The sequence below is a fragment of the Lotus japonicus genome, chromosome 1, assembly GCF_012489685.1.
Source record: "Lotus japonicus ecotype B-129 chromosome 1, LjGifu_v1.2".
Lineage (NCBI taxonomy): Eukaryota > Viridiplantae > Streptophyta > Magnoliopsida > Fabales > Fabaceae > Lotus > Lotus japonicus.
The window spans coordinates 119,531,101-119,557,565 of NC_080041.1; the positions used below are offsets into that span (position 1 = coordinate 119,531,101).

Below are 26,465 nucleotides of genomic sequence, written 5' to 3' on the forward strand. Positions count from 1 at the left end.
TTTAAATCTATTAGTTTGGAATGAAAAAGAATATTCCGTGAGCATCTTTTAAGATATACTTAACTTGGTAAAGTAAGTGGGGTGGAGTGTAGATTTTGATTAAGAATGGGGCTGAGTGTTATATTGGCAAACCTCAAGGGAGGGGAGTGTATTTTACTCAAATAAAAAATTACAATGTTCATTTTTCACACGTTCTTTGAGAATGGAAAGCATAGTTTGTAAATTGAGTATTATGCCACCAATTGAGCCCATGTTTAGATAATCGTAACACGAGTGTAAACTAACGTTAGGATTGTACAATTCTTCTTCTTATAGATTGGGATAAAAGTCAAGTTACTATCTAAATTCCAAACTGATTTTACATTGCCAATTTATCATATTCACCAAAATGATTATAAATTTACCACTGTTAAATAATATACGTATATGAGAAATACTAATATTAATAATATACAACTAAGGTGATTATATAAGGTTTAGGACTTCTTTTGATTTTAAATTAAAGAAACTCTATGCACGAGTTCTATACAATAAAGACAAGTAAGACAACTTTTTTTTTTGGAAACATGGAGGGGGCTAACTGGCTAAGCCCCAAGAAAACAACTAGGCAACACGCCCACCAGTAGCCAAGTCCAATGACAACAACCGATGACAGTCTCCAAACGGGGAAGGGAGCACGTGAATTCCAAGCGGAAACTGCAACGCGACGCTAGCTAGCCAATCAGCTACCTGGTTCACATCCCTCTGCACAAAACAACAAGTAATACCTCCATGGAATGCAATCCCTCAAGAAGGCATTGTCCATTGTTCCTCTGCCTGGCAGGAAGCTATTCTGCATCAGGCCGACCACATTGTCTAGGAATGGTCTCACTCTATTAACCATGACTTTGGTAATAAGTTTCAAGGTGACATAACATAAGCTGATGGGACAGAACTCTTAATCGTCGTTGGATAGTCAGTCCACTTCGGGGATGAGGACCACCAAAATTTCCAGGAGCTTCACATCAACTCCCCCTTCCTCAAAGGTGACACACACAAGTTTCCAAAGATCCTCGCCCACATGATCTCAATATTTATTGTAGAAGAAAGGTTGGAAGTCATCCGGCCCTGGTGCTGTAAATGACTTCATGGACATCAAGGCTGTCCTCACCTCCTCTTTTGTCATCGGTTGCACTAGAAGGAACTTCGCTACCTCTGTCAGCTTGGGAGAAGCCTCAAGTGGCAGCGAATTTGGATGCTCCGCCCAAGCAGCCATGAATTTGAAAGATCTAGAGGATGGTTGATGGCGAGCCACCCCACAATTAATCATCAAAGGATAATGATCCGAATGAATCTTGTGAAGCACTTCTACATAGGCTTCCGGGGACTCCAATCGCCAATTAATATCTCCGAGGACTCTATCTAATCTCTTTGACATAACTATTATGTTGTTGACCTTCATTTCATGTGCCATGTGAACTGACTACCCACTACACCTAGATCCACCAATCTACAAGAATCTAGCACTTAAGCAACACGAGTGGCCCGATTAGCAAGGAAGGCTCCGCCTCTGACCTCTGAGGGGAGGAATATTTCATTGAAGTCTCCAGCCACTAGCCATGGGACAGTAACAACGTCACGTAACGAGAAGAGATGATTCCCAAGAATTTCCCACTGGTTAGGAATAGAGGAAGCATAGACTGCTGAATATACCCCAAGACAAATTTTGGTATGTTTGTTAATTTGTTTTTAGGAACCCTTGTTTTTAAATCTATATCTTGAAGTTTAAAAATTACAAATAAAAAACCGAGAAGTTTCTTAGCCTACTTGGTGGATCACAAATAAAAAATGACTTGAATTATCAAGGAAGAGTGACCAGCAGTAAATAATTGAGCTACTTGCATTTGAAATTGCCTGCCAAATATTTAGAACTTTCAGTTGCAAGTACATAAAAATGAATCACAAAGGTCTATAGTTGACTGGTCAAATTATTGGATGGCGCGTGGAAGTTTCCAAAGTATATAGTTGATCTATCAGAGGTTTATGGTCAATAATATATATGATATAATGACATATTAATGCCAAATGCAAAGACAATCCAACCAGAAGGGAAGAATTTTTTTTATTCCAATGTTGGGGAGTTCTTCATCTTCTTCTTTTGCTACTGCTGCTGTTATGTCCCCTCCTCCTCCAAAGTATGATGTGTTTTTGAGCTTTAGAGGGGAAGACACGCGTGAGAACTTCACTAGTCATCTTTATGCTGAACTTGGCAGGAAAAACATCAATACGTTCATTGATTACAAATTAGAGAGAGGCGATGAGATCTCATCTGAACTCTACAAAGCAATTGAACAGTCCACTATTTATGTCATCATTTTCTCACAACAATATGCTTCTTCTTCGTGGTGTTTGGATGAGCTTGCAAAGATTCTGGAATGCAGGAAAAGATATGGAAGGGATGTGATACCAGTTTTCTACAAGGTGGATCCATCCAGTGTAAGGCAACAAAAAGAAAGCTATGCAGATGCATTTGTTAACCATGAAAACCGGTTTAAGGATGAAGTAACACGGAGGTGGAAGGTTTCTCTAACCGAAGCAGCTGGAATTTCTGGCTGGAATTCACGCACCACCAGGTGACTAATTTAGTAATTTTTGTGTTGATTGATTGATTCCACACCATTAATCATGTTTTTTTTTTCTGTTGAAATTATACATGCGTTGATAAATGTTTTTCATTTGAATCAATATATTTTTGGAATTGTCCCGTACTGTAAGAAGGTAGGGTAAATTCAATTGGTTTTATATTATTCTAACACGCCCCTCACGCAAGAGCCCTTTTGGCTTGAAGCGTGGATAATGCACAGGCCCGCCTACCATGTGCTTAATTAAATTCCATTTTTTTAATTAGAAAGTGAGGGGAGCAGGGATCGAACTCTAGACCGCTAAGTCATAGAGGCTCTGATAGTTTAAATGGTAGGAGCTGGAACATATGAGTTGGGTAGGGAGATATTCAAGAAAAAAAAAGGGAGAGGTTCAAGAATCGATTCCGGACAAGTGCAATTTATCTTCTTGGTGTAAAAAAAATAATATATTATTGGAATTGGCACCTCCATATTAATAAATTATATCCTATGTCAATTAATAAAATTAGGGTCTGTTTGGTGGACAGGATAAGAAGATATGATATGATAGCAATAATCATATCTTGTCCCTTATCTATAATCATATCCTATTGTAATATGTTGTTTGTTACGCTAGCAGGATAAGATAGCACTATCTTGTCCCTCATCTTATCTTGTCTATCATACGTAAAAGTTATCATGAGGGGGAGTTATGATAAAAATTATCCTGACATGATAAGATATCAGTTTATGAATATTATGAATTTTTTATTTCAAAGGAAAATTTGATACATTTTTCATTATTTCTATCATATCCTATCAATATCATGTTCACCTCAAATGCATGATAGGATGAGACATAACAGTGTATCATGATCTTATCATATCCTCTCCTTATCCAATCATTTATCATATTCTATTCTTATCATATCCTGACCACCAAACGAGCCCTTAGAATGGAACTAATATGACAAACTATGTTTTACAGATTAAAAGCAATAAATATGACACCATTATGTTTCCCTACCAAATAATATTCGATTGTTGGTTCATATAAACTCCTATGGAGAATTAAAGACTAATGCTTTTGTTCCTTTTATGTGTTCCAGACCAGAATCTATGCTTGTCAAGAATATTGTGGAAGATATTTTAAGAAAATTGGATCGTTCTTTCTCAAGTGATAATCAAGGAGTGGTTGGAATTGACAAGCATATTGCACAAGTCCAATCCTTGCTGCACCTTGAGTCAGCAGGTGTTCGGATCATAGGAATTTGGGGCATGGGAGGAATAGGTAAATCTACACTTGCTCGAGCATTACATAACAAGCTGGCTATACAATTCAGTTCCAGGAGCTGCATTATAAATGCTCAGCAAGAAATTGAAAGAATTGGAGTGGACTCTCTACGTAAAAAATACTTATCAGAACTTCTGGAGGAAGAGATCTCGTCCAATGGATTACATTTTGCAATTGAAAGGGTCAAACGAGCAAAGGTTCTCCTTATTCTTGATGATGTGAAAGATTCGAGTCAAGTTCAAAAATTATTTGGAGGGCGTGGAAACTTTGGCCAGGGAAGTAGGATCATTGTGACTAGCAGAGACATCCAAGTGCTTTGGAATGCTGAAGCTGATGGAATATATAAGGTAAAAGAGATGGATTCCCAAGATTCTCTAAAGCTCTTCAGTTTGAAGGCCTTTAAACAAAACTATCCCATAGAAGGTTATACGGCCTTGGTAGAAAAGGTATTAGAATATGCTAAAGGGGTTCCATTAGCTCTCGAAGTTTTGGGCTCATTGCTTTATGGTAAAGCAAAGAAAGCATGGGAAAGTGGGCTGCAAAAGTTGGAAAAGTTTCCCGATGATAAAATTTTCAATGTGTTGAAATTAAGCTATGATGGACTGGATAATGAACAGAAGGAAATATTTCTTGACATAGCTTGTTTCTATAGAGGACATTTGGAGCATATTGTAGAACACACACTAGATAATTGTGGTTTCTCTGCTCAAATTGGAATGGATGTTCTCAAAGATAGGGGTTTTATATCAATTTGGAGAGATCGAATCGTTGTGCATGGTCTAATGGTGGAAATGGGATTAGAAATTGTTCGTCGACAATGTGTCAATGATCCTGGAAAACGTAGTCATTTATGGGACCATGAAGAAATTTATCATGTTTTAAGAAATAACAAGGTATTTTCTTCTGCACTTCAACCCCCACTTGATAACTCACATAATCTCATGGATTTACTTCTCACATACTGCGAAGCACTTAGCAATTATTAAATTTCCTGCAACTATACACCCTTTATGTTTATTTATCCATAACACCCTGCATTTACTTATAGGGGACGCATGCAATACAATGTATATTCCTTGAAATATACAAAATAAAAGAAGTTCAACTACATCCAGAAACTTTCAAACATATGCCAAATATGAGAATACTCCATTTTCATAAATATTCTTCGTTCTTCGAAGGTCAATCGAATGTGATCCTTCCTGCAAGTTTTGGAAGTCTTCCGGATGGTTTAAAAGTTCTTCATTGGGATGAATTTCCTCTACGATCTTTGCCGTTGGACTTTTGTCCAGAAAATCTTGTTGAAATTGTGTTGTTTAAAAGCTCTCTTGAACAACTTTGGGAGGATGATCAGGTAATTCAAGCTTTATGCTATGTTCATTTGCAACACTCTTTTTAAAACTCTTTCATTGATTGGTTGAAATTCATGTGAATCCACTTAATTGGAAGGGTTGTCCATATTTTTAGTAGACTCCACATGGATTTTAACCAAACAATGAGAGAGCGTTGAAGAGGCTAGGGGAGCGTTAAAGTGAGTGTTACTAGAATTTTTCTTTGAGTTAATAGTCAAATTAATCCCCGAGTTTGTAAACAAGTATGATTTTAGTCTCACTAAGGAAAAACGACGTTTAGTGGTAGTCATTTTTACAATTATAGACGGTTTTTAACCGCCACTAAACGTTATTTTTCCTCAGATTGAAAGACTAAAATCAAACTCGCTTACAAACTTAGAGACTAATTTGACCATTAACCTTTTTCTTTTAGTTATGAATAGTCTTTAATTTTTAATCTTATCACTATAGAATTGAATGCTACAACTTAGTTCTTTATGTTTTGTATAAGAATATGGTACTCTTGTTCATTATGCCCTGCATATAGAGTTAAGTATACATACATTTTTTGTCACCTAATCATTTACTTTTTACACCAGGAATTACCAAATTTGAAAAGGCTAAATCTTAGTTTTTCTTCAGACCTTATTCGAATACCAGACCTTTCTAAGTTTCCAAATATTGAGGAAATAACTCTTAGTGGTTGTGAAAGCTTGACTCAAGTTTACTCCTCGAGGCTCCTCAACAGGCTCAATTTTGTATGGTTGATAGGTTGTTTTCAGCTCACGAGTTTAAATCTTCGTAGCAATATTCTATCAAGATCTTCTGGAGTAGTATGGCTCTGTGATTGTTGGAAGCTCGAAACGTTTTCAATCAATAGAACCGAGGTGGTTAAATCACGTGGTCCACATTTTGATGGAATGGCTATAGAAATTTGTGATGATGCAAAAGGTCCCTCTGGCTATCAGGAGATGAATGGAAAAGGTCTAGACGAAAAATATTTAAAAAATCTTTCTTTTAGAGAAATTCAGCCCTCACGAGTTTCATATGAGCTTTGTTGGTTAAATCTTGGTAATTGTAGATCCCTTACAAGCCTTCCAAACGACCTTTATAAGTTGAAATTGCTAAGAGGACTTATTCTTAGTGGTTGCTCAAATTTGGAAAAATTCCCTGAAATTGAGAAGACAATGGAAAATTTAGCTGTGCTTGTCTTAGATGGAACAGCAATACAAGAACTACCTTCATCCTTGCAGCGTTTGGTGGGGCTTGAAGAACTGAGCTTGAACAAATGCCGAAGGCTTAAGATTATTCCCTCATGGATTGGACGACTCACCAAACTCTGCAAGTTAGACCTTACCGACTGTGAATCACTTGAAACTTGTCCAAGCAGCATTTTCAAATTGAAGCTGACAGGACTTGATTTTAAGGGTTGCTCAAAGCTAAAGACCTTCCCACAGATCTTTGAGCCTGCAGAAAGTTTTGCTCACATTAGCTTAACAGAAACAGCAATTAAAAAACTGCCTTCATCGTTGGATTTTTTGGTGGGCATTCAAACCCTGTGTCTGAACGAGTGCCGTAATCTGGAGTCACTTCCAAGCAGCATTGGTAATCTAAACCTTCTCACTGAGCTTGACTTTTCATTTTGCTGTAAGTTAACAGAAATCCCAAATGACATAGGTCGCTTGATATCATTAAGTAAACTGTCACTGCAAGACACCGCAATTGTGAACCTTCCAGAGAGTATTGCTCATCTTTCAAGGTTGGAATCACTTGATGTAAGTGGTTGCAGAATGCTTGAATGTATCCCACAGCTTCCACCATTTATGAAACAGCTATTGGCATTTAATTGCCCATCCATTAGAAGATTGATGATGCCAAATCCAAGGAAAGAGGGTACCTTCAAACTTTATTTCACCAATTATGAAGAAGAAAAATATCCAAGTGCTTGTAGTGATGTTTTGGCCGATGCAAGGCTGAGGATCATTGAGGATGCATATAGGTTTGTGTTCTATTGCTTTCCAGGGAGTGCAGTTCCTGATTGGTTCCCTTATCGTGGCGAGGGAAATTCAGTTACTGTGAATAAGAGCTCTCTAGATCAATGCAATTATAATAGGCTCATTGGATTTGCTGTGTGTGTCGTTTTACGTCATGAAGACATGCCTCTCTTGAAACTTAGATGTCGTGGTTTTCGATACAGATTAACACTTGAATCTGATGGCTTCAAATATATCATTCCCAACGATGTTCAGTTAAACGATTCTTTGAGTTTGAGTTGTTATCGAATGGGACATGTCAAGCACACATTCCTATGGAAACATTACTTAATGGACTTTGCAAGCATTGACAAAGTGACCTTTCATGCCCTCAACTTCACGTTTGACTTTTTTCCGAAGTGGCTTGGTTTAAAAGTATATCCCGAGATGTGCGGAATATGCCCTCTTTATAACAAAGAAAAAGATGATAATGGTGATGGTGCATGTTAATGACTATTCCAGCGCTCTGAGAGTTTCAAATAATGAACTTGAAGAACACACTGGAAAAAGCCGTGTCTAAGGTGAAACATGCTGTCATATGGTTTTTCTGTGAGCCACGACCATACTTAAAACCAGATAAGTTTTTTTCTCGGGGAACCTGGAACAGCTAATGATAAGATGTTATTTCTTATTACCTTGGTTTGGGTATGTTGTGCTTCCAAGCTACTTTCCTGTTTATTTTGTGTTTTTCTTTATGTATTAATTAATTAATAGTATATTATTTTTATTGCAGACATTTCAAATTCATTTAGATTTGGTGGACACCGTACCCCACAACTCTGTCGTGTCATTTCAAGGTGTGTCCTGATTACCTAGCTTGTCTCTGTTTCAAGTTGAACACACTGAGCCTGCTCATATTTATTTGAGTCCATGATTTGCAAATGTTTTAGACATGCTAGCGAGCACGTTTTGTTTTTTTGTTGATGCCAACAGAATGCCAATAGAGGTCCTTTCTTCCTTTCACGGGCACCTCGTAATGTGCAATTTTGATTTCCAATGCACTAGACTTTCAAAAGAAAACCAAACATGCACTAGCTTTGACAATTAATTTGAAATCCATTTTAAGTTTTTTTAATATAGCTTGAATCTTCAATTGATTTTGAATTTTGTAGCAGACTTTGAAGTATCAGAAGAACTCCTTAAGACGTTTCTTCTTATCAATTGGACGCACATGATAAGTGGGAAATATTGTTTCTGCTTCTTTTGGACATTTAGAGAGAGAGAGAGCACAACTATGTGAAATTAGTTGAAAAATTAGCAAATGTAACTATGTGTCTATGTGTGAGTAAAAGTAGGAGGAATGCTGCTGACGATAGAGGAGTGGAAGTGAATAAAAAAGGTTACCATGTTTTTTATCTTCAATCGTTCCATCAATCACTTCCCTTATTTTTCTAATTAATGTCAAATTTTAAACACCATAGGAATAATTTGTATGATACATACAATACTTGGTTGGGATACATATAATAGTACGTTAAAAAATTTGTATGATGTTCATGATAATTGGTTGCCATACATATATAGCGCGTCGTCTATTTTCAACAATGTTGATAGTTTGGAAGATCTTTGCCTCTACAGCTTTTGAACATTTTGTGAGAGAGAGCACAGCCGTCTGATGTCAGTTGAAGAATCAACAAAAGTAACTTTTATTTTTTATTTTTCTAATTTTCAATCCATTCTACCATGTATGGCTTAGCATGTAATTATGCTTATAAAAAATTGGTTACGATATACTGATGGAAATGTTGGTTTACTTGGATATGCACAATCTTTGTATGAATGACACTGACGTGACTCTGTTGTAGTTCAAACAAGAGACAATTAGTTTCAAGACGTGGAAAACGAGAGCTATTTAGGGAATCTTATGGAATGTGTTGTCAACATCAATTTCTTTGTATTCATACCATTTCTGCTCCTTTAAATTGTTAGCATTGTGCAGGGTGTCGCCAAATATAGCTGCTGTCATGGCACCAGATTCAGAGGCAGTATAAATTGCTCAGGATCTCCATTTGAAATGGTAAGTCAATAAATCCTGGTAAGTCAGGAAATCTTTGCTGAAGATTCATGTTAGACTTGTCAGGGAGCTTGTAAATAAGTTTAGTGGGAAGGTAAGTTCAGTTTAATTTATTTTTGTTGTGTAGAATTGCAGTTAACTTTTTTGGCATTGACATTGTTTTTTGTTAGTTTGAATACATTTTTGTACTGTATTGGTGCTCATTGCATCGGTCACTCACTCTGATGTTGTAATTTGAAAAATCTTTTATCAAACCTGACTCCATGTGTGTTTTAATTTCTGTTACTTCCAAATACTTTTTCTGCAATCCATTGCGAGGCATGGATTTATGTTAAAAGTTCTTTTAACCATTGCCAACAGAAATTCAAACACACTAATCATGAAGAAGTGCACTGGTGAAACCTCCTGGTAACGAAATAGTAGTGATTTATGTCCACAAACCACAATACATGATTGCTTCATCTTGAGTTGAGAGTGCAATTCATTTACTACATGTTGGCATGATTATTTCTGTTATTCCTCTTTCCTGAGAAATTTCAATATGACCCTTCCGTATTAGCTCATACTAAGTATTTACCCCTGAATGAAAATTCTTGTTGAACAATCTCATATTGATTAATCTTTACTTTGGAGCAGCTTTGTTTTTTTGTCACTGACCTGTCTAAATCCTATTAAACATGTAGGATGCCATCTTGATTGCCACCCGGAGGATATTGAGACCACCAAAGAAAGGTTCTGCAATGTTCCCACACCCGTACCCTTAGTGCTGTTCATGAAGCAATGTTAGAGGATGTGGTATTTCCTGCTGAGATTGTTGGGAAGCGCGTGAGGTATCGAGTTGATGGATCCAAAATTATGAAGGTAGAGCTATTGTTTCCTATCAACTTCCAAAGTTATCGTGTAGTTCAATCAACTATCAGAAGTTTTTCTTATAGGATAAAATGTCTCTTTACCATGTAAATGAATGTGCATGTTATATTGGAAAATGAATCCCAATGTTTAAACATGTGTCTGTGAAACTTGTTGTCATTTGCTTATGAAGTTTGCAACTTATTGCATGTTTGTAAATCCTTCGACAGTTGATTTTATGTTAGAATCAATTTTGGGGAGAAGTTGATCCAAACATGCTACTAATTTACCTTTGCAATAGTTTTTATTCATTCCTTGTTCCTTGTATGTTTGTCCTTCTGTGAATAGGTTTTCTTGGACCCAAAGGAACGAAGAACAACGAGTACAAGTTGGAGACTTTTGCCGCAGTGTACATGAATCTGCCTGGCAAAGATGTTGTGTTTGAGTATCCCATCACAGAGGCTTAGTTTCAAAGCCGGGAAAGTTTTGGCTTGGTCAGCCTGGAATAGCTAGCTATAATATTTATCTTGGTTTTGGTAAGTTGTGCTTCCAAGCCATGTGAATTTGCTTTTACTTTTTGTATTACCATTAGTAGGTGACTATTTTTATCGCACAGGCATTTCAAAATTATTTGGATATGGTTGACACCCTCACAACTCTGTCATCTCATTTTCTGCACTCAGGAGCTTCTTGGTGAGCTTGACTCCACTTCATGTTCAGCATGAGTCATCATTACGCCTGCTCATATTATTTGAGTCCATGACTTGTAAAATGTTGTAGTCCTGTAGAGTTAATTGTGGGTTAACAGTTATTTTGATATTCATTTTAAGTTTTAATGTACAACTTTCTGAGTAATTTCTATGTAACCAGTCAAAAAAATAATTTCCTTTTTCCAGTTGTTGTGGACTGGTCACATATGCAGCTTACTTTCCCAACTTGATGGGCTAATGGGCTAGAACCACATTTAACTTAAGAATGATCTTTACAACTTTCAAGTTTGTTAATACAACTTCTCCCTTCCATCCAGGTGAAAATTACCTTTAATAAGCAAGAATAGGATAAGATATATATTACTGTCACATATCAAATGTATATGAATAATATAACTGGGCAGAATCTACTAACTTAAAAAGCAAGATGAAATTTCACTGTTCATCAGAGCCAATTTTGTTTTTTTTACAGATCTCTTGCTTTTGGGCCTGTTGGAGTCTTGGGCTGATTGGAGCATCTCAACTTCAGTTAGGGTTAGGGTTTAGGGTGTTCAGTAACCTACCTCCCTCTTACCGTGTTTTCCGGCCGCCGTTTCTCCGTCAGGCTTAGAGGTAGGAGCTGACCCCTCTCACCGGCCAGCTGTCACATCATTCACTTATCGATGGCTTTCTCTCTTGGACGAACGCTCGACCCTCTGCTCCCTCTACCGTGTAGCCTCTGCACCATGGCGGTCTCCCTTGTACGAACGCTCGTCCCCCTTCATTGCCTCTACCGTGTAGCCTCTGCAACAATCCTCTACTCCTTCCCTGGGCTATTCGGTTTTCTCTTCTCTGCTCTGCCCAGTTGTACGTTGGCCAGCTGTTAGTGTGTTCATTCTTCGATCTTTGAACCCTACGTAGCTCATCTATTATCGATCCACACCCAGCGGTACCCCTGAACGATGGTACTGTCGACCTACATCGAGCCTTCTAAACAGCTGTGGAGTATGCTTTACAGGTTGTTTGCCTATTACCTACCTTATCATCTAATCTAATCTTATTGATTTACAGCTTGTGTGATTTGTTGTTTGATTTGATCCAAAGCATTTTCAATTCTCCATTCATTTCTATAAATTTAACAATCGTGTGCTTTGATGTTCATACGTTTCTGCTACAAAGTTCCATCCCGTTTGCTTCTTTTCTACAGTTTGACATGATTCCTTTTTCTGAATCTTCACAGGTTATGGATCAAGCTATGGCGTGGACCGGACACTGCAATTTCATGGCTGATAAATGAACAGTTTTGGTTTATTGGAGAGACCAATGCCCATTTAGCTATTGTCCCCCAAGTCCTGCTGAAAGTCATTGCAAGCATTCAGATCTCCTTGGTGATGATGTAAAGCTGTTAATTCAGTATCCTAAATTAGTCCCAAATTATGTCCAAATCAAATTTCACTTTATAGTTGGTTTTTATTCCCATTGTCATGTATTCTCTAAGAAAATCTTTAGGTTCATCTGAGAGCCAGCCACAAGGAATGAATTTTGATATATATGTTCCCTCGGTTTAGAGATTCAGATGCAGCCCCAGTAAATTGAAGGAAATCAATTTCTATTAATGCTATGGTTCAATGTCTAACATCAAGTACATAATCATTCCACGAGATACTTGACATATTTCTTTTCTTTCTATATAGTCCCTCAGCACTACTGTCTATAGCATATCAACTTGCATTTACATATGATGTATATATAAATTGTCTTACTATTATGGTATTTTGTTGCTTGATCTTACATCACAAATTGTCTTTCTTTTTACAGTATAACTATATTTGTCTCTCAACTTTTTGAAATTGTAGGGAGTAAAACTACTTTTCAAATTGAACTTGCATAGCTCAGAGTGGAAGAGATGGATCATGGTATTGCAGATGAATCAAGTGTTGCACTCAAGGCTCAGATTCAGATGAAATAACTGTAGATAACTGTAGAGGATTGGAAGAATTGCTTAAGGTGATATGCTTGGTGACTGATTCAGATGTACCTATTATGAAAATGAAGAGGTTGTTGCCACATCAGAAGTATGTGGAAGATTTAACTATTGAACTAATTATGTCATGTAGAGAGTTCAAGATTCTATCAATTGGGAGAAGATTCCAAAGAGTAGACACCCTCTACTTCTCTGCTTGGTGAAAGGTAACATTAACTTGCCACCACTTTCAAGTGTAGTTGTTTGGGGTATTTCATATTGGCTTGGGATGTTCTATGATTGGCTGTCCATTTAGATAGACTCGAACTTCCAATCAATATGCTTGGTTTGTACTTTGTTGTAGTGCACAAAACCTTACTTTTCATCAAACATTCCATGTTATTTATCTTCATGTAGACTTTATTAGACATTAGTATGTCATTTAGATATACTCGAACTTTCAATCAATATGCTTCAGGTAATGTCTCTCCTCCTCAGTTAAAATTTCAGGATCAAATGTTTCTGCTGGGGATTTTGGGATATCAAATTTCCTTAGCTTTTCAATCAACCATACCTCCTTTCGCTTAGCCTGTAAATTAACAAGTTTAAGAAAAGGAAATATTGAGGAAGAAAGGAAAAATGCCTCTTTCGAGCCTATTTGAGGCACTAAATTATTCCTGTAAACTGAGGTGAAGATGCCAAAGCCAAGTTGTTAAAAGTTAAAAACAGAAAAATATCTATTATGTATAATGTGATGTTATACTAATGTCTAATAAGCTAGGTAACTGAGAAATATTAATATTAATGTCTTCATGAAAAAATGATTTCACATAAGCTTCCCAAATGCAGAGTAAAACTTAACAGAGGTGTTTCAAATACAAATCCACATAAGGCAATGTTCTGTTTATTTCAATGCCAATATATGCAGGACGTAACAGAACAATACTTATACATTTAATAGAGAACTGAAACATGAAGAAAAACTAAGTGATCAAATCATGAAAGTATGAACCCCGACCAGAAGGAAGAAAAATCACAAAAGTAAATCATCAATAACAACCAAGCAGCTGAAGCAAAGTACAAATTACCATGAAATTCCAACCTTTTCAAGCTTATATCGAATTCTAACTTCGGGATTTAGAGAATTCATCTTTTTCTTTGCCTTCAAACGATTGAATCTGAGTTCATTAACTTTAGCCTTTTTAGTCTTTTTTGTCTGGCCATCCTTAGTAGAATAACACCATCAGGCTTATCCAGAGAGAATCAAACAACACCATTGCCAGTCTTCAGTTCAACTGATGCATTGATAATGTATCTGGCAGGTAGCCAGTTTCCCAGAAGACCATGTCTTCCTATGATATTTGATCTCTGTACTAATACCCTCAAAAGATGCCTCGGCATCCCATAAGTTCTTGGTTGTATAGACTTATGAGGGGTAAAAGACTGAAAATATGAAGTTGCAGTTGGAGATGGTGCACTGGTTGAAACATCTTGAACTAGACAGTCTAACCAGGATAGTCTATCTCTGCATAGCAAGAACATAAGGACTTCAAGAGTAGCCTAAATATGTTGAGCATCAGAAAATTAAATTCAACCAATTATTAAAAGCAAAAGGATTTCTCCTTTCTTCCCCTTACTTGACGCGACAATATAGACCATACTAATCACTGAACAAATGAACTGACACAAATAGATAAAAGAAATGCTTTGTCTAAGTGAGAAAAATGAACCTATTGAATTTGCAGGAGAACCCATGCCTTGCTCCTCTGAGTGAAGCTGCAGAAAACATAAAAGTCAAGAATCCAGCTGAAAAATCATAAAATGTAAACCAAACTTTTCCTTACACACTATCAAGCATATTTTCACTGTTTACACTTACAGGTTCTCTGCTTTTGGCTTAATGGCCAGCATGAATCAGTGGGTTGGAGGGGTAATTGGGATCCTTGGTTGTTGCTATTATTGCTAGGTAACATACAATGTATAAATTTTTATCAAGATTATGCTATCATTTCTATTCTTTCTCTTTGCTATAATATTTTGATGTCATTGCTATTGTTTACATACTTTTGTTAAGTAAATTCTATTAGTTGTAATCTATAACAGAGTGCTTGGGTAGTAAGCTTTTGAGTTGTAGGGTATTTTCTTCTTTCAATTTTAAGTACTGAGCTTTGTATTATTTTGTATTATTTGCTTTCGTAGATAAGTCACTTCTAACTTGAAATATTTTTTGTTGTGATGTCCATTTTATGTTATATCTATTTATAACAATTTTCCTGTTTTTCCTCTAAATTCCATCACACAAAGATACGAGTCTGACCCTTCACATAGCGCTTGAAGGGTTTTTGTAATCTAATTATTTGAATTGGAAAAATGATGAGTTCTCTGTCAAAGTTTCATACATTTGGTCTATCACTTTTTCTCTTACACTTGCCATAATTTGAAGATTAGGAACTATACAAATCAGAAGCTAATTACAGTGAATATTCACAATTGGCAGAATGTGATCTATCCCGTTTAGTGACTTTCTTTCACCTTTTCTTTTTCAATAGCTACAACTAAAGCATAGTTTGAACATATAATCTCTAGCAAACTAAATAAGCTTTTTACTACAAACCTACCTTTAGTAGTTTAAGCTTTCTATTTTTTCTTCTGCAGGAAAAGAAAGATGACATAATTGAAACTCCTCAACATGCACATTATCAAATCCCTTCTTTGACCGTAGCCCGAGAAATACTGTATATGTTAGATGGACTTTGCATGCGAAAGCTTCTCCAAGTAAACACTCCTCTTGGCAAGCATGGCTGTTCAGATGAGAGGAACCGTTGCAGCAGACAAATGCCTAAGTTGTGACCGCTGGCCATATGAAATGTGAATGTATAGATCACACTACTATCAGTAAACTCATGCAAGTGGAGAATTAATTATTTTGGATAGTTATTTACCAATTACAGAATTTCAGTTGAAGAGGTGAATTCAATACACTTCAAGCCAATTTAAGACAGAATTTGAAAGATTGTTATTATGCATTTAGAACCTGCCGGATTTTTCAAAACTATCTCCCTTGGTTCTTATTATCCATTAATATGTTATAAAAAGTAAGAGCAAATGACTGCCATAGAATTTCAGAAAAACACGCAAGTGGATATTAAATTGTTGAGTAAAATACACTCACCCCCCTCAAGGTTTGCAAAAATGACACTCCACCCCATTCTTTTTTAAAATCTACACTCCACCCTATTTTTTATAAAGGCAAAATTTAGTGATGAAAACAAATTCGTCACTAATAAAAAATAATTACTAATTAGTTAAAATTTAAATAAATTTAATGCATATACACTATCATACATTAATTTATGAAAATAATTTTACTGAATTAAATTTAAAAAAACCATCAACTCTGTCTGTTGAGTCCACGTCTCATCTATCTCCAAATCATATTTCTCACCACAAACGCTCACCACCAAGCCTTTGCTCCCTTTAACACGGTGGCCACCGTCCCAGAATGTGAAACCCCATGGCACCACCATGCCTCAAAGTTTTGTTGCGACCTGAACCCCAGAACGTGAATCGCACATCCCCAAAGTCACTTGTTCAACTACTTCTTGTGAACTTCACCCCTTTAAGTTGTGAGTGAACGCTCTGCTGGTTTAAGATGTTGTTGGATTTTGTTAAAAACGGTGCTCCACCGCACCGTTGAGGGTTCTAATAACCTCTGATCCACTTCATATTTCTTAATTTTGTTTCTCAATTTTCTTCACCCATTTGTGTTGCTTTTAGGGTCTACAATCCAATTTTGAAAATTAGAGGTATAAAGAGATTATTTTAATTCAAATTGAATTATTACCAAATATGAAAACACAAGCATGTTTCACTGTGTTTGAGATATGGTTTGTCAACCGGTCAGGTGTGCTATTGCAAAAATTTGCATTGTGAATTTGCGGAAGAAGAACATGATTGAGAGAGTGAGGGGGACTGTAATGTTTACATTTTTAAATTTATTGGATTATAATGAAAATATTTTTTGAAATTATTGATTAACAATTTAAATAATAACTAATTATTAATGAAGAATATTTTTCGTCACTAAATTTGCCTCTATATAAAATGGGGTGGGGTGTAGATTTTAGATAAGAATGGGGTGGAGTGTAATTCTAATAAACCTTGAGGGGGGTGAGTATACTTTACTCTAAATTGTTTTGAATAGTTGGTTACCAGTTACACAATTTTAAATAAAGAGGTGAATTCAACACACTTTAACCTACTTTATGTCAGAATTTGAATGATTATTTATGCATTTAGAAAACTTAGTGGTTACATATTATGACTTCATATTATTTTTCACAGTTTATTTTCTTTATTTCAGAAAAATCATCAGGGCAATCATTATTCTCAATGTTCCAGATGCAAAAAAGTGTTATACTTGACATGACCATCAATCAAGCAAAAACACTTACAAATTTTTGTTTTCCTATATCTAAAATTTATTTTATTATCTTAATTCATAACTTATCTTTTAATAAACATAACAAAAATAACACAGATTTTTAACGAATTCATGTGACAAACAAAAACGAATATAAAAGATAAAAAAAAAATAGCAACTCAAAAAACAAAAAAAACATATAGTACAAAAAAAACTTAAAAATTTATGATTTCTTATATTTAAAATAAATTTTTTTCTTTTAATTTGTAAAATATCTTTAAATTAATAACACGAATTAAAAAAAGAAAACACCCAAAAAAAATTGAATAAAAAATTTTAGTGTTAAATTTCAAGATTTTGCTGTTAAGTTTGATGTATTTGAGCTACTGGACCTCTTATGTATCGTTTAAACTATGGCGGTTGCAATGTTCCACATTTATTTTCCAGAATTTCATTAACAATTACTCCTCTTTTGCATAAATTTATCACATGAAATTTTATTTTCTAAATATATTATGTTAATGAAGATGCCACTCATGGGGGTTTTATTATGCTAAATGCTCATTTTTTTATACATCAGAGAATTATTTTCTTAATGCTCTTGAAGAATGGACGTAAGGGAATATATTAAGTCGTCTTTAATATTTGATAATCGTTTATTGATTAATATTCAACTGATGCTCCAATGTTTTTAATGATTTATATCATAGTCAAAGATGTATTAAGAACAAAACATTTAAATAAATAAAATGAGCAGGTTTCGTGCATCGCACGGGTAAAATTCTAGTATGAGACAAATAACTTCATAGCAAGCAATCAATCTCTGCAATAGCATCAATATGAACATAGAAGGATACCCCCCCTCTCCCTTCACTTGGTACTTGAGAAACCTCCTGGCCTCTTTGCACTCTCTCAAAACAATGGATACCCCCAAATTATGCTCACTAACTGCCTTATAGATACTGTCTCTTCATAGTGACCAACCAAGCAGGTACTACAGCTATTCTAATACATCTATTAGGAACAACTTGTGTTATTTGTATTAATAGGAGCTTAAGGCTCTCATTCACTACCCTTCCTCTTACTCTTCCAAATGTAAACTCTCCTTATTGGTGGTCAGCTTACAATAAATTGGGTCATCAGCTTCAACCCATTAAATATCATTAACAAGAAAATGAAACAATGGTCTAAAACAGCATTTTAAAATTACACCTTCTGAAGAAGCTTTATCTCTGGCACTATCTTGATCAAGCAATTTCGTAAATCCTGAGATTCATCAGGCGGAATAGATGTTGAAAGCCATGGAAGAAACTCTGCCATCATATTCACAGGACTGCCAAACTAAGGATGCCTGTTCCTCAAGAGAAATACTTCTCAATAAGTAGAGGAAATACCTGTTTTACCACATACTATTGGAGAAATGATGAAGAGAAGATAATAACTAAAAATCCCTAATAATAATTCTAACATGTAGGAAGAAAAAAAATCACATGGTATAAGAGTACCTCACCGTCGCTCATCCCAAAGGATAGCTCAAATGGTAAGAGTTAAAGACATAAAAGTTGGGTGAGTGAGGGTGAAGGGTCCCTGGTTCGAACCCAGAAGGAGGGATTAATTTACTGGCATTTCCGACCACTAACATTTGCCTATAAAAAAAGAAAAACCTCACCGTCGCTCTTCCATTCTCTCAGTCTCGCTTTTTCGGCTCCCTCTCCTGCCCCTATTTACCTGCTGCTATCGCCCCCTCTCATCATCACTGCTTCAATTATAGTCACTGCTTTGTTCACTTTGTTTTGCTGCAAAACAATTGTAGAAGGAAGAGACCGCAAGCAAGCTTCGATTCAGGTAAGAGGAATGAGTTCCTAACTGAAATCCACGACTCCCCAATTTGGGAATTCCCCCAAGTTAGGAATTTGTTGACTTTTAGCTTTTGGATGAGTTGTATTGTTAATTGAAGATTCGTTGAGTGATATTGTTTTAAATTGTGGGGGAACATGCATGTGATGTCACTGCTGCTACTGTTATTTGGCTAAATTATGCTCATTTGAGACTGATAGGCAATTTAGAGATGAAAATGATGAAACTTTGGCTCTGAAATTGGTGCCTAGTGTGTTTAGGGTTTCAAATTGCAGTCCGCAATGTAACGGGGTTTGGAGTCCCTGCATAAGCATTGTGACCGCCTCATCACCATGCATTTGTCGTAATTCTGCGATGCAGCGGCAATCGCAACTGCGATTTGAAACCTTGAGTATGTCAGCTGGCGGCAATTGACATTGTTGACTGGTTGAATCCCTTTCTGCACCGCTCTTGTGTTGGCTGTTGATTGTTTAGCTCATTAGTTGTGGAAAATGGAAACTAAATTCAGTAAAATAGATAGCTAATGGCTTTTAATTAGTCTGAGGATAATAAAACAGTTAATTTGACATTCTTGATAGAATGACTTCCTGAGAATCCTTATGTGCTTGTGAAATTATACCTGATTTCATAGGTGCAAGAAAACAAGCATTCTTGCATAAGAGTAGAACAATTGTGCTTTTTCACCTTTGTCTGGTTACATAGGCTATATGCTGGAAATTCAACTTCTTCACCAATTTGACTGCAACAAGATAATTACAGGATTAATAGAAGTTCAAGTTTGATATGGTGATCAATTAATGTAGTTTTATATGACTGAAGAAGGAGATGCAAGCACATTTTCGTAAAAAAGGCACGAAGATGAAAACAAATCTGTACCCCCTTCCCACGACTAACCACACTATTTGAGCTGTCCTCCACACAAAAAAAACCATTTACGTGAATGATTTTATATTATATTTCTACCATGGTTCTTGTCATAACGGTCTCCATGGCTGTTAACCCCCTCCTTTGTGCTTCTTGGGTCTGTGAAAATAAACTTGCACAGGTCTTTTGAACCTGTTATTAGTGTTTGCAGTTCTGTCAGTTCTTTTCCTCCTCTCCCCTAATTACTTTCTTATATGAGCCAATAGTCGTGAGTAACACATGAGAATGGTTTCAATAGTCTGTTTAACACTGCTTCTATTTCCAAATATGTTTGGCAAAAAATTTGGAAAAGTAGGAGTTCAACTGTTTGGTTGGGAATCCCTGGAATGAATGAAATGAACCTGGTATTATAATGATAAAGCTAGAAGTATTAGAAGTTGGGGGTGACTGCTTTCCTTTTTTCGATTCACTCACTTGTTGCTGGACCATATGGTACAATTGACACCAATTGGCTCTTTTAAAAGACAAATGAGATATTATAATATCAATGTCAGCATATATATTAAAAGTGCTCTGTACTAGTTAAGCTTGTAATTTTATTTGAAGAATTAGTTCTGTGACTTTTATCTGTAGTATGCTTATGATTAGATATAATTTTTGCATTTACTTGTTCCTCTGTATAATATTTGATACTTTTCAGAGACATTAGCATAATTTAAGATCACTGTAATTCTTATGAGGCCCTTGAGTCTTATAATCTATTTGATTATTGCATACGTAATAGTAAATGCCCAAAATTTCTCATTTTTGGGGTTTGTAGTCTCTGAGTTGGGCACACAAATACCATGGACATTTTCAAATACAATTTGGGTATTTATTGGTGGGAAGTTGAATTTGCCCCCTTTTCTTGCAAGAATTTTCCTTTATTCTTTCATTAACTTTATGGTTGAGCTTTGGTATATCTACATGGACTTGGAATTCACTCATCTGTTCACTCATTTTGTAAGGCCAAATGGCGCCAAGATGGAAAGGAAAAGATGCAAAATCTAAAAAGGACGCAGAAGCTGAAGCTCTTAAAGAACCCATGTCAAAGACAATATCTCATCTCCAATCTTCTCTAGTTCAATCAGATGCTTGTGGATTTCTCTCTGATAACAGTGTACACTTAGCAGTGGGAGCAGAACAAATTGACCTATTCGATAAAGCATGCTTTGGTCAACCGGTGAGAACAGTTGAAAAGGATCAACACTTGTTTCAATTAAGCTTCGAGGAAGCATTCTTCCTATGCTGTTCCTTAAAATGCCTCAAGATTATTCGTGGCGATTTGGGTCCTCAAAATGATGAAGAGCTATGGCATTACATGAAGTCCAAGAAAGAAGCATTCCCTTGTTTCTACAAGGCTTACTCTCACCTTCGAATGAAAAATTGGGTAGTGAAATCAGGGGCTCAGTATGGTGTAGACTTTGTAGTCTATCGTCATCATCCGGCTCGCATCCATTCTGAGTATGGCATACTTGTTCTATCAGATGAGGATAAAAAAGATCTAAATGGAAGATTGGGAGTATGGTCTGATGCTCATTGCATAACTCGGCTTCTAGGAAGTGTTGCAAAAATCTTATTGGTTATGTATGTGAATAAAAATGGTAGCAGTGATGAGTCTCCATCATGTTTGGCAAACTATTCTGTTGAAGAACGCACAATCGCTAGGTGGAGTCCAGAACTATGCCGTGAAACCTAGATGTAATTTATGCTAACATTGATAAAGATCCAGGTAATGAAGTTTTGTTTATAGGTAAATGTTGGTTGTTAGTAATGTTAGTAAATTAGTCATCCTCAGGGTTCGAACCATTCACCCTTTATCCCACACAATCCTTATGTCTTAGCTCTTATCACTTGAGCTATTATTCGAGGACGTTAATGAATACTCAAGTATATGGTAATTTTTTCTTAGGAGGTCTGCGCGGTTGTGAACGTCTTCAAGGTAAATTTTTACCTAATTTCTTCTTATTTTATTTTATTATCTATATAGTTTATTTTTCTTCTAGTTGATAAATATCTTAATATGTTTAGAAATAAGTATAGGAACTTATTCATAAAATTTCAAAACTATTGCAATTTTTTCTCTCAAATAAATGTATTTTTTATTTACAAATCTATAGATCTAAGTGTGTTTGGTTCTGCGTTCCCTCCCAGCAGAATCGGATCAAGGCCTTCAAACGTGAGTTTGCAGCAAATTTAAGGTGTTTGAATCTGTTTCCAAGATTGATTTTGGCACTAGACTCACATTTCAATGAAGCAGGTGCGAGTAGCTTCTTCGTTTGAGAGAATTCGTTTTCTCTCAAGAGTTTTCACTTTTCCCTCTATACCCCATCATCTTCCAATTTCTTCCATGTTTTCGCTAAAAGATTGTTGGTTCTGCGATGAGGGAGAAAGCTTGTTGACGATGAAGGTAGATCGCGTTTCGGATGACAGAAAGGATTTTGGAGGAATTGTTGTTAAAATACTACCTGGCGATCGATGGTGAAACCAATATGGGTCGGGGTGACCTTTACCTTCTCAACCGACTTTGATCCCCATCCATTTGTTCATTTAACCAGTAAAAAACGGAAAAAAATTGTGATTTCTAATAAGTGGTAGTGGTGGGGGATAGCTTACTTGGTGAGCTAAGGGAAATTAAGAGATTTGCAGGGTGAAGGGCCAAGGTTCATACCCTGCCGAAGGAACTAATTTTCTAACAATTAACATTTGGGTGCCCACTAGGGTGGACACTTTCATTATTGGTCCACCGGTGGACCTAGGGTTATATTAGTAAATTATGATAGATAAAAATATATTAAAAAAACTCCAAAATAATTCTGTCTGGTTTATCTCCTTCATCACCAACCAATCTCTGACCCTCACCACATATCTGAATCTGAAATCACCCTCTACTAATTCTATAACTTACACCCTCCAACCTCTTCAAACGCCCTCCCTCCGTGCATTAGTTAACCAGCATCCCTCTCCAACCTATTAAATATTGGCTCCAAGCAATGGTCATCATATCACATTTTCCATACATTTCTAGGCGTGAATTGCTAACTGAGATATTGTGATCCATAAATCCCTTTATCACATTGCAATAAATTGACCTTCACCTTCCTAAGTTGGTTGCTTCTAACTGGGCACATGAAGCAATTGCCCAACCTACACTGATTAATTCAGAATGAATACCTAAATATTGCATCTCCCTGCTATTATACCACATCCAGAAACCATGAAGTTCCAACACTCTATGCTCTGTTAACACCTGTGAAAAAGCCTCAAAACTTAACATACCAAACTTGCATTTTTTTTTTTATAGAACAAAGCTTGCATTATAGGGAATACAAGCGGGGTAAGAGAAAAGCAAAAACAAGAAACAAGACAATTACATCAAAAGATAGAAAAAAAAAGAAGGCAAAACAGAATTGTAAAATCAGCCCCAACACAATGCCCAGCCAAGTCCCAAAATTGTAAAATCAGCCCCAAACTTGTAGTACATAAACAAGAACGAATTGTTAACCACCTCATCAAACGCCCTCCGTACAAATTAAATAGAAGATCAAAGCAACCAGCATCGACCTTAACCCCTTTGTCCATCAACGATAGAAGGTGGTGAAGTGCAGAGTAGCAGGTGGCGAAGATGCAATTTGGTCGAGAACATCGTTGTGGTTCGTGAGCAGTGTGGCGAGCTTGGCGATGAAGGCGAAGTTCTCACGTTTTCTCTCTCTCTCTCTCTCTCTGGCGGAGGAACGGATCTGGATCTAGGATCCGCTCGTTGTCCTCAACAGAGAATCGGAGTCGCTCACGACGGGACCAGGACCAGGAACGAAGGCATCAACAAACATAAGAGGGCAACCATTAGTATCAGCACCGGCGACGGAGAGAGAGAAGAGAAGTGTAACTTGGAAGCCAGAAGATGGAGAAGAAGAGGGGACTAGGGATTGTTAATTTACATCTATACCCTTTAATCATTCACTTAATCCTACCCATTCAATTAAAGTATATTCTTAGATGCTTAAATCCAACGGTATGCAAGTGTGGATCACCGGTGGACCAAAAACAACCCTAGTGGGCACCAACATTTGCATATTAAAAAAAACTGATAAGTGGTAGTGGTAGAGAATGAGCACGCACCCCACCAACATGCAACCAACCATGTATTACACCCAATTATCTCAAAGGGTGGTTATATGCATCCTTCGTCTTTATTTTATATGATTAATAATTTATACCCATTTTGGTCTTTACACACCCAAAACTAAGTTATTCAAACAATGTTTTTTAGGTGTATCCAAACATAAATCACATCACTTTTAACTCACGTTTATCAGACTTAATTCTACTAGATCCAATTCTCTCATACTCAATTCTACAAATGCTCATCTAAACACACCCTAAAAATAGGAGATTAATCTCCCGAAAGTTGATACGTGAATCACTCAACAATCGTGATACCTTTCATATACTTAATTTTCTCTATTTTCTTTCTATCACATGACATCTTTTTCAAGATAAATATCACACATGACATCATGTGGGTGGGGTGAGTAGCTCACATGGTTGAGTTAAGGGTAATTGCAGAAGAAAGGTCAGGGTTCGTACCCTGAAGAGAGATAATTTGTACTTATTTACTAACAATTATGATGATTTTTTTTATAGTCAAATGTTAGTTGTTAATAATGTTAGTAAATCAGTCTTCCTCAAGAATCGAATCCTGGACCCTTCACCCTCCCAAATATTTTATGTCATCTATCTCTTACCACTTAAGCTAACCTTCGAAAATATATAATTATGAGGGTAACATGTGGGTAGAATAGTTTTTTTTTAAGCATATGAATATTTTGGTTCTCTATCTTCTCATCTTCTCTTGACAATCTCTGTTCCTATCCAAACAAAGCATTATTGTTCATACCTTTGTTTCTGTCCTTTTAGCTTCGCCCTCGTGGAAAACGTGAGGACGTAGGTAGTAATAAAGGACGTAATGATACCGACTGGTGGACAAAGATATATGAAGTGAAGCATAAGAAAACAATAAAAAAATGTCATAATGTTGTCTCTAACAAAAAAAATTTACGAAAGGGAGAAAATGATTTCAAACTAGAAATTAAGATAAAGACAACATGAAAGAAAAACCAAAAAAGTTTAAGCAAATAAAAGGAACACGAAATTGTGGTGTTAGTCACGTTCGCTTGGACCTTTTAAGCATATAATGAGTTTTTCAAGCAACAACTTGTGAACCTCGATTACATTGTCATATATTCTATTTATATGCAAAATTCCTAACTGTCTCTAATGGCTAGCTAACATAACGAAAACACGTAATATTTGGCGGGAAATGGATCCTCTCCAACAGATCCCTCTCCATCATCCCTCCAGCAAAATCTGGTCCATTGATTTATGTATTTAAGGGCTATGATTAACTTAAGGTGAGAGACCAACTTGTTACTTTATTCTCCATTTACCATTTTCCACTGCTGGACCGTGCATCCGCTGGAGATGACCCATATCCTATTTGGCGTGTCTCTGTGAAAAAACTTCTCGTCTTCCAGTGTTATTACCTTCAACCGCTCCAACTGTATAATTGTTGGTCGAAATATGATTTCGTGATCAACATCAAATGGTTCTTAACAAACCAATTTTTGGCTAATTTATAATCCATAACTCAGACCTAACACCATAAAGTCGAAAAATATGAGACTATCAACTCACTCAACACTTAGCAAGATTTAGCACATCTTAGGGTCACTTATAACCTTTTTTATTGAAATATCATTCAATTCCATGATTTTTTTTAGAAAGCAGAAAAATATATTAATCACAAACTTTGGGAATAAAGCTAAAAAAGATACAATGAGAGAAAGCCAACAAAAAGTTAACCACCAACCAGTGAAAATTAGTCCTCAAAGAACCATGAAAGAAAGCCAACAAAACAATATTACCATAAATATACGAAAAAAACCTACCAAACCCAAAACCAACCCAACAACTAAATGAGGCAAGCTTAAAAGCTAAGAAAACTAAAGAACAAAGATCGACCCGCCGAAACAAACCAAAGGAGACAACCTCTTACTACCCTCCAAAAAACCTGTGAGGCAGAGAAGAAGAGTTATGCGAGATTTACTTTAATCTTCGAGCAGCAATGTTAGTTGTTATGCCTTGAACCGTCATTTCATCTGAACAATCATAGATTAGCCCCAATGTAATACTAGTCACTAAGGCTCTCATTGCTCTTGTCATAATACCCTGAGGTTCATGAAGCTCCGAGGAAATAACCATCAACCGATTCTCCTTCGAAGTAGCAGGAGTAGACACAATCTCCTTCAGCACTCTTGAATTTGTTTTTTTTATCCTGAACTTAAATTTGGTAAAATTTCAAGCTAATACTAAGGTACAGTAAAAATCACATCGCGACACCTCTTTTTGTGGCAGTTTTAGATCACCACAAACCGTATTTTATAAAACTTTTCATTTTGTGATAAAAAAAAGTGGTGCGTAAATCAATGCTGATGTTTTTAATCCTGTAA

General features: G+C 36.2%; 2 protein-coding genes across 5 annotated transcripts; both read left to right on the forward strand.

Annotated features, from left to right (window-relative positions):
* The first annotated feature begins 2,064 nt into the window (after window positions 1-2,064).
* LOC130729837 (disease resistance protein RPV1-like) lies at window positions 2,065-10,016 on the forward strand. 4 transcript variants are annotated; one of them, XM_057581676.1, is made up of 8 exons: window positions 2,065-2,612; window positions 3,710-4,787; window positions 4,943-5,248; window positions 5,825-7,903; window positions 7,992-8,055; window positions 8,837-8,897; window positions 9,198-9,275; window positions 9,956-9,972. In XM_057581676.1, the coding sequence occupies exons 1-4, from the start codon at window positions 2,065-2,067 to the stop codon at window positions 7,706-7,708; spliced, it is 3,816 nt and encodes a 1,271-aa protein (XP_057437659.1). In that variant the 3' UTR covers window positions 7,709-7,903; window positions 7,992-8,055; window positions 8,837-8,897; window positions 9,198-9,275; window positions 9,956-9,972. The 4 variants fall into 4 exon arrangements, with proteins under 4 accessions (XP_057437659.1, XP_057437658.1, XP_057437660.1 ...); XM_057581675.1 differs by lacking the exon at window positions 8,837-8,897 and having other exon boundaries at window positions 9,956-10,016; XM_057581677.1 differs by lacking the exons at window positions 8,837-8,897; window positions 9,198-9,275; window positions 9,956-9,972 and adding an exon at window positions 8,371-8,829.
* An 8,704-nt stretch (window positions 10,017-18,720) lies between these two features.
* LOC130729842 (tRNA-splicing endonuclease subunit Sen2-1) lies at window positions 18,721-21,961 on the forward strand. The gene is made up of 2 exons (XM_057581682.1): window positions 18,721-19,041; window positions 20,925-21,961. The coding sequence occupies exon 2, from the start codon at window positions 20,930-20,932 to the stop codon at window positions 21,653-21,655; it is 726 nt and encodes a 241-aa protein (XP_057437665.1). The 5' UTR covers window positions 18,721-19,041; window positions 20,925-20,929; the 3' UTR covers window positions 21,656-21,961.
* Window positions 21,962-26,465: the final 4,504 nt, after the last annotated feature.

Bases quoted from the DNA above. Each gene is read 5' to 3' on its own strand.
- LOC130729837 (XM_057581675.1), top strand. From the start codon at position 2,065: ATGCAAAGACAATCCAACCAGAAGGGAAGAATTTTTTTTATTCCAATG. The intron at 4,788-4,942 runs GTATTTTCTTCT...ATTTACTTATAG, and splicing joins ATGTTTTAAGAAATAACAAG to GGGACGCATGCAATACAATG. The intron at 5,249-5,824 runs GTAATTCAAGCT...TTTTTACACCAG, and splicing joins AACTTTGGGAGGATGATCAG to GAATTACCAAATTTGAAAAG.
- LOC130729842 (XM_057581682.1), top strand. From the start codon at position 20,930: ATGGCGCCAAGATGGAAAGGAAAAGATGCAAAATCTAAAAAGGACGCA.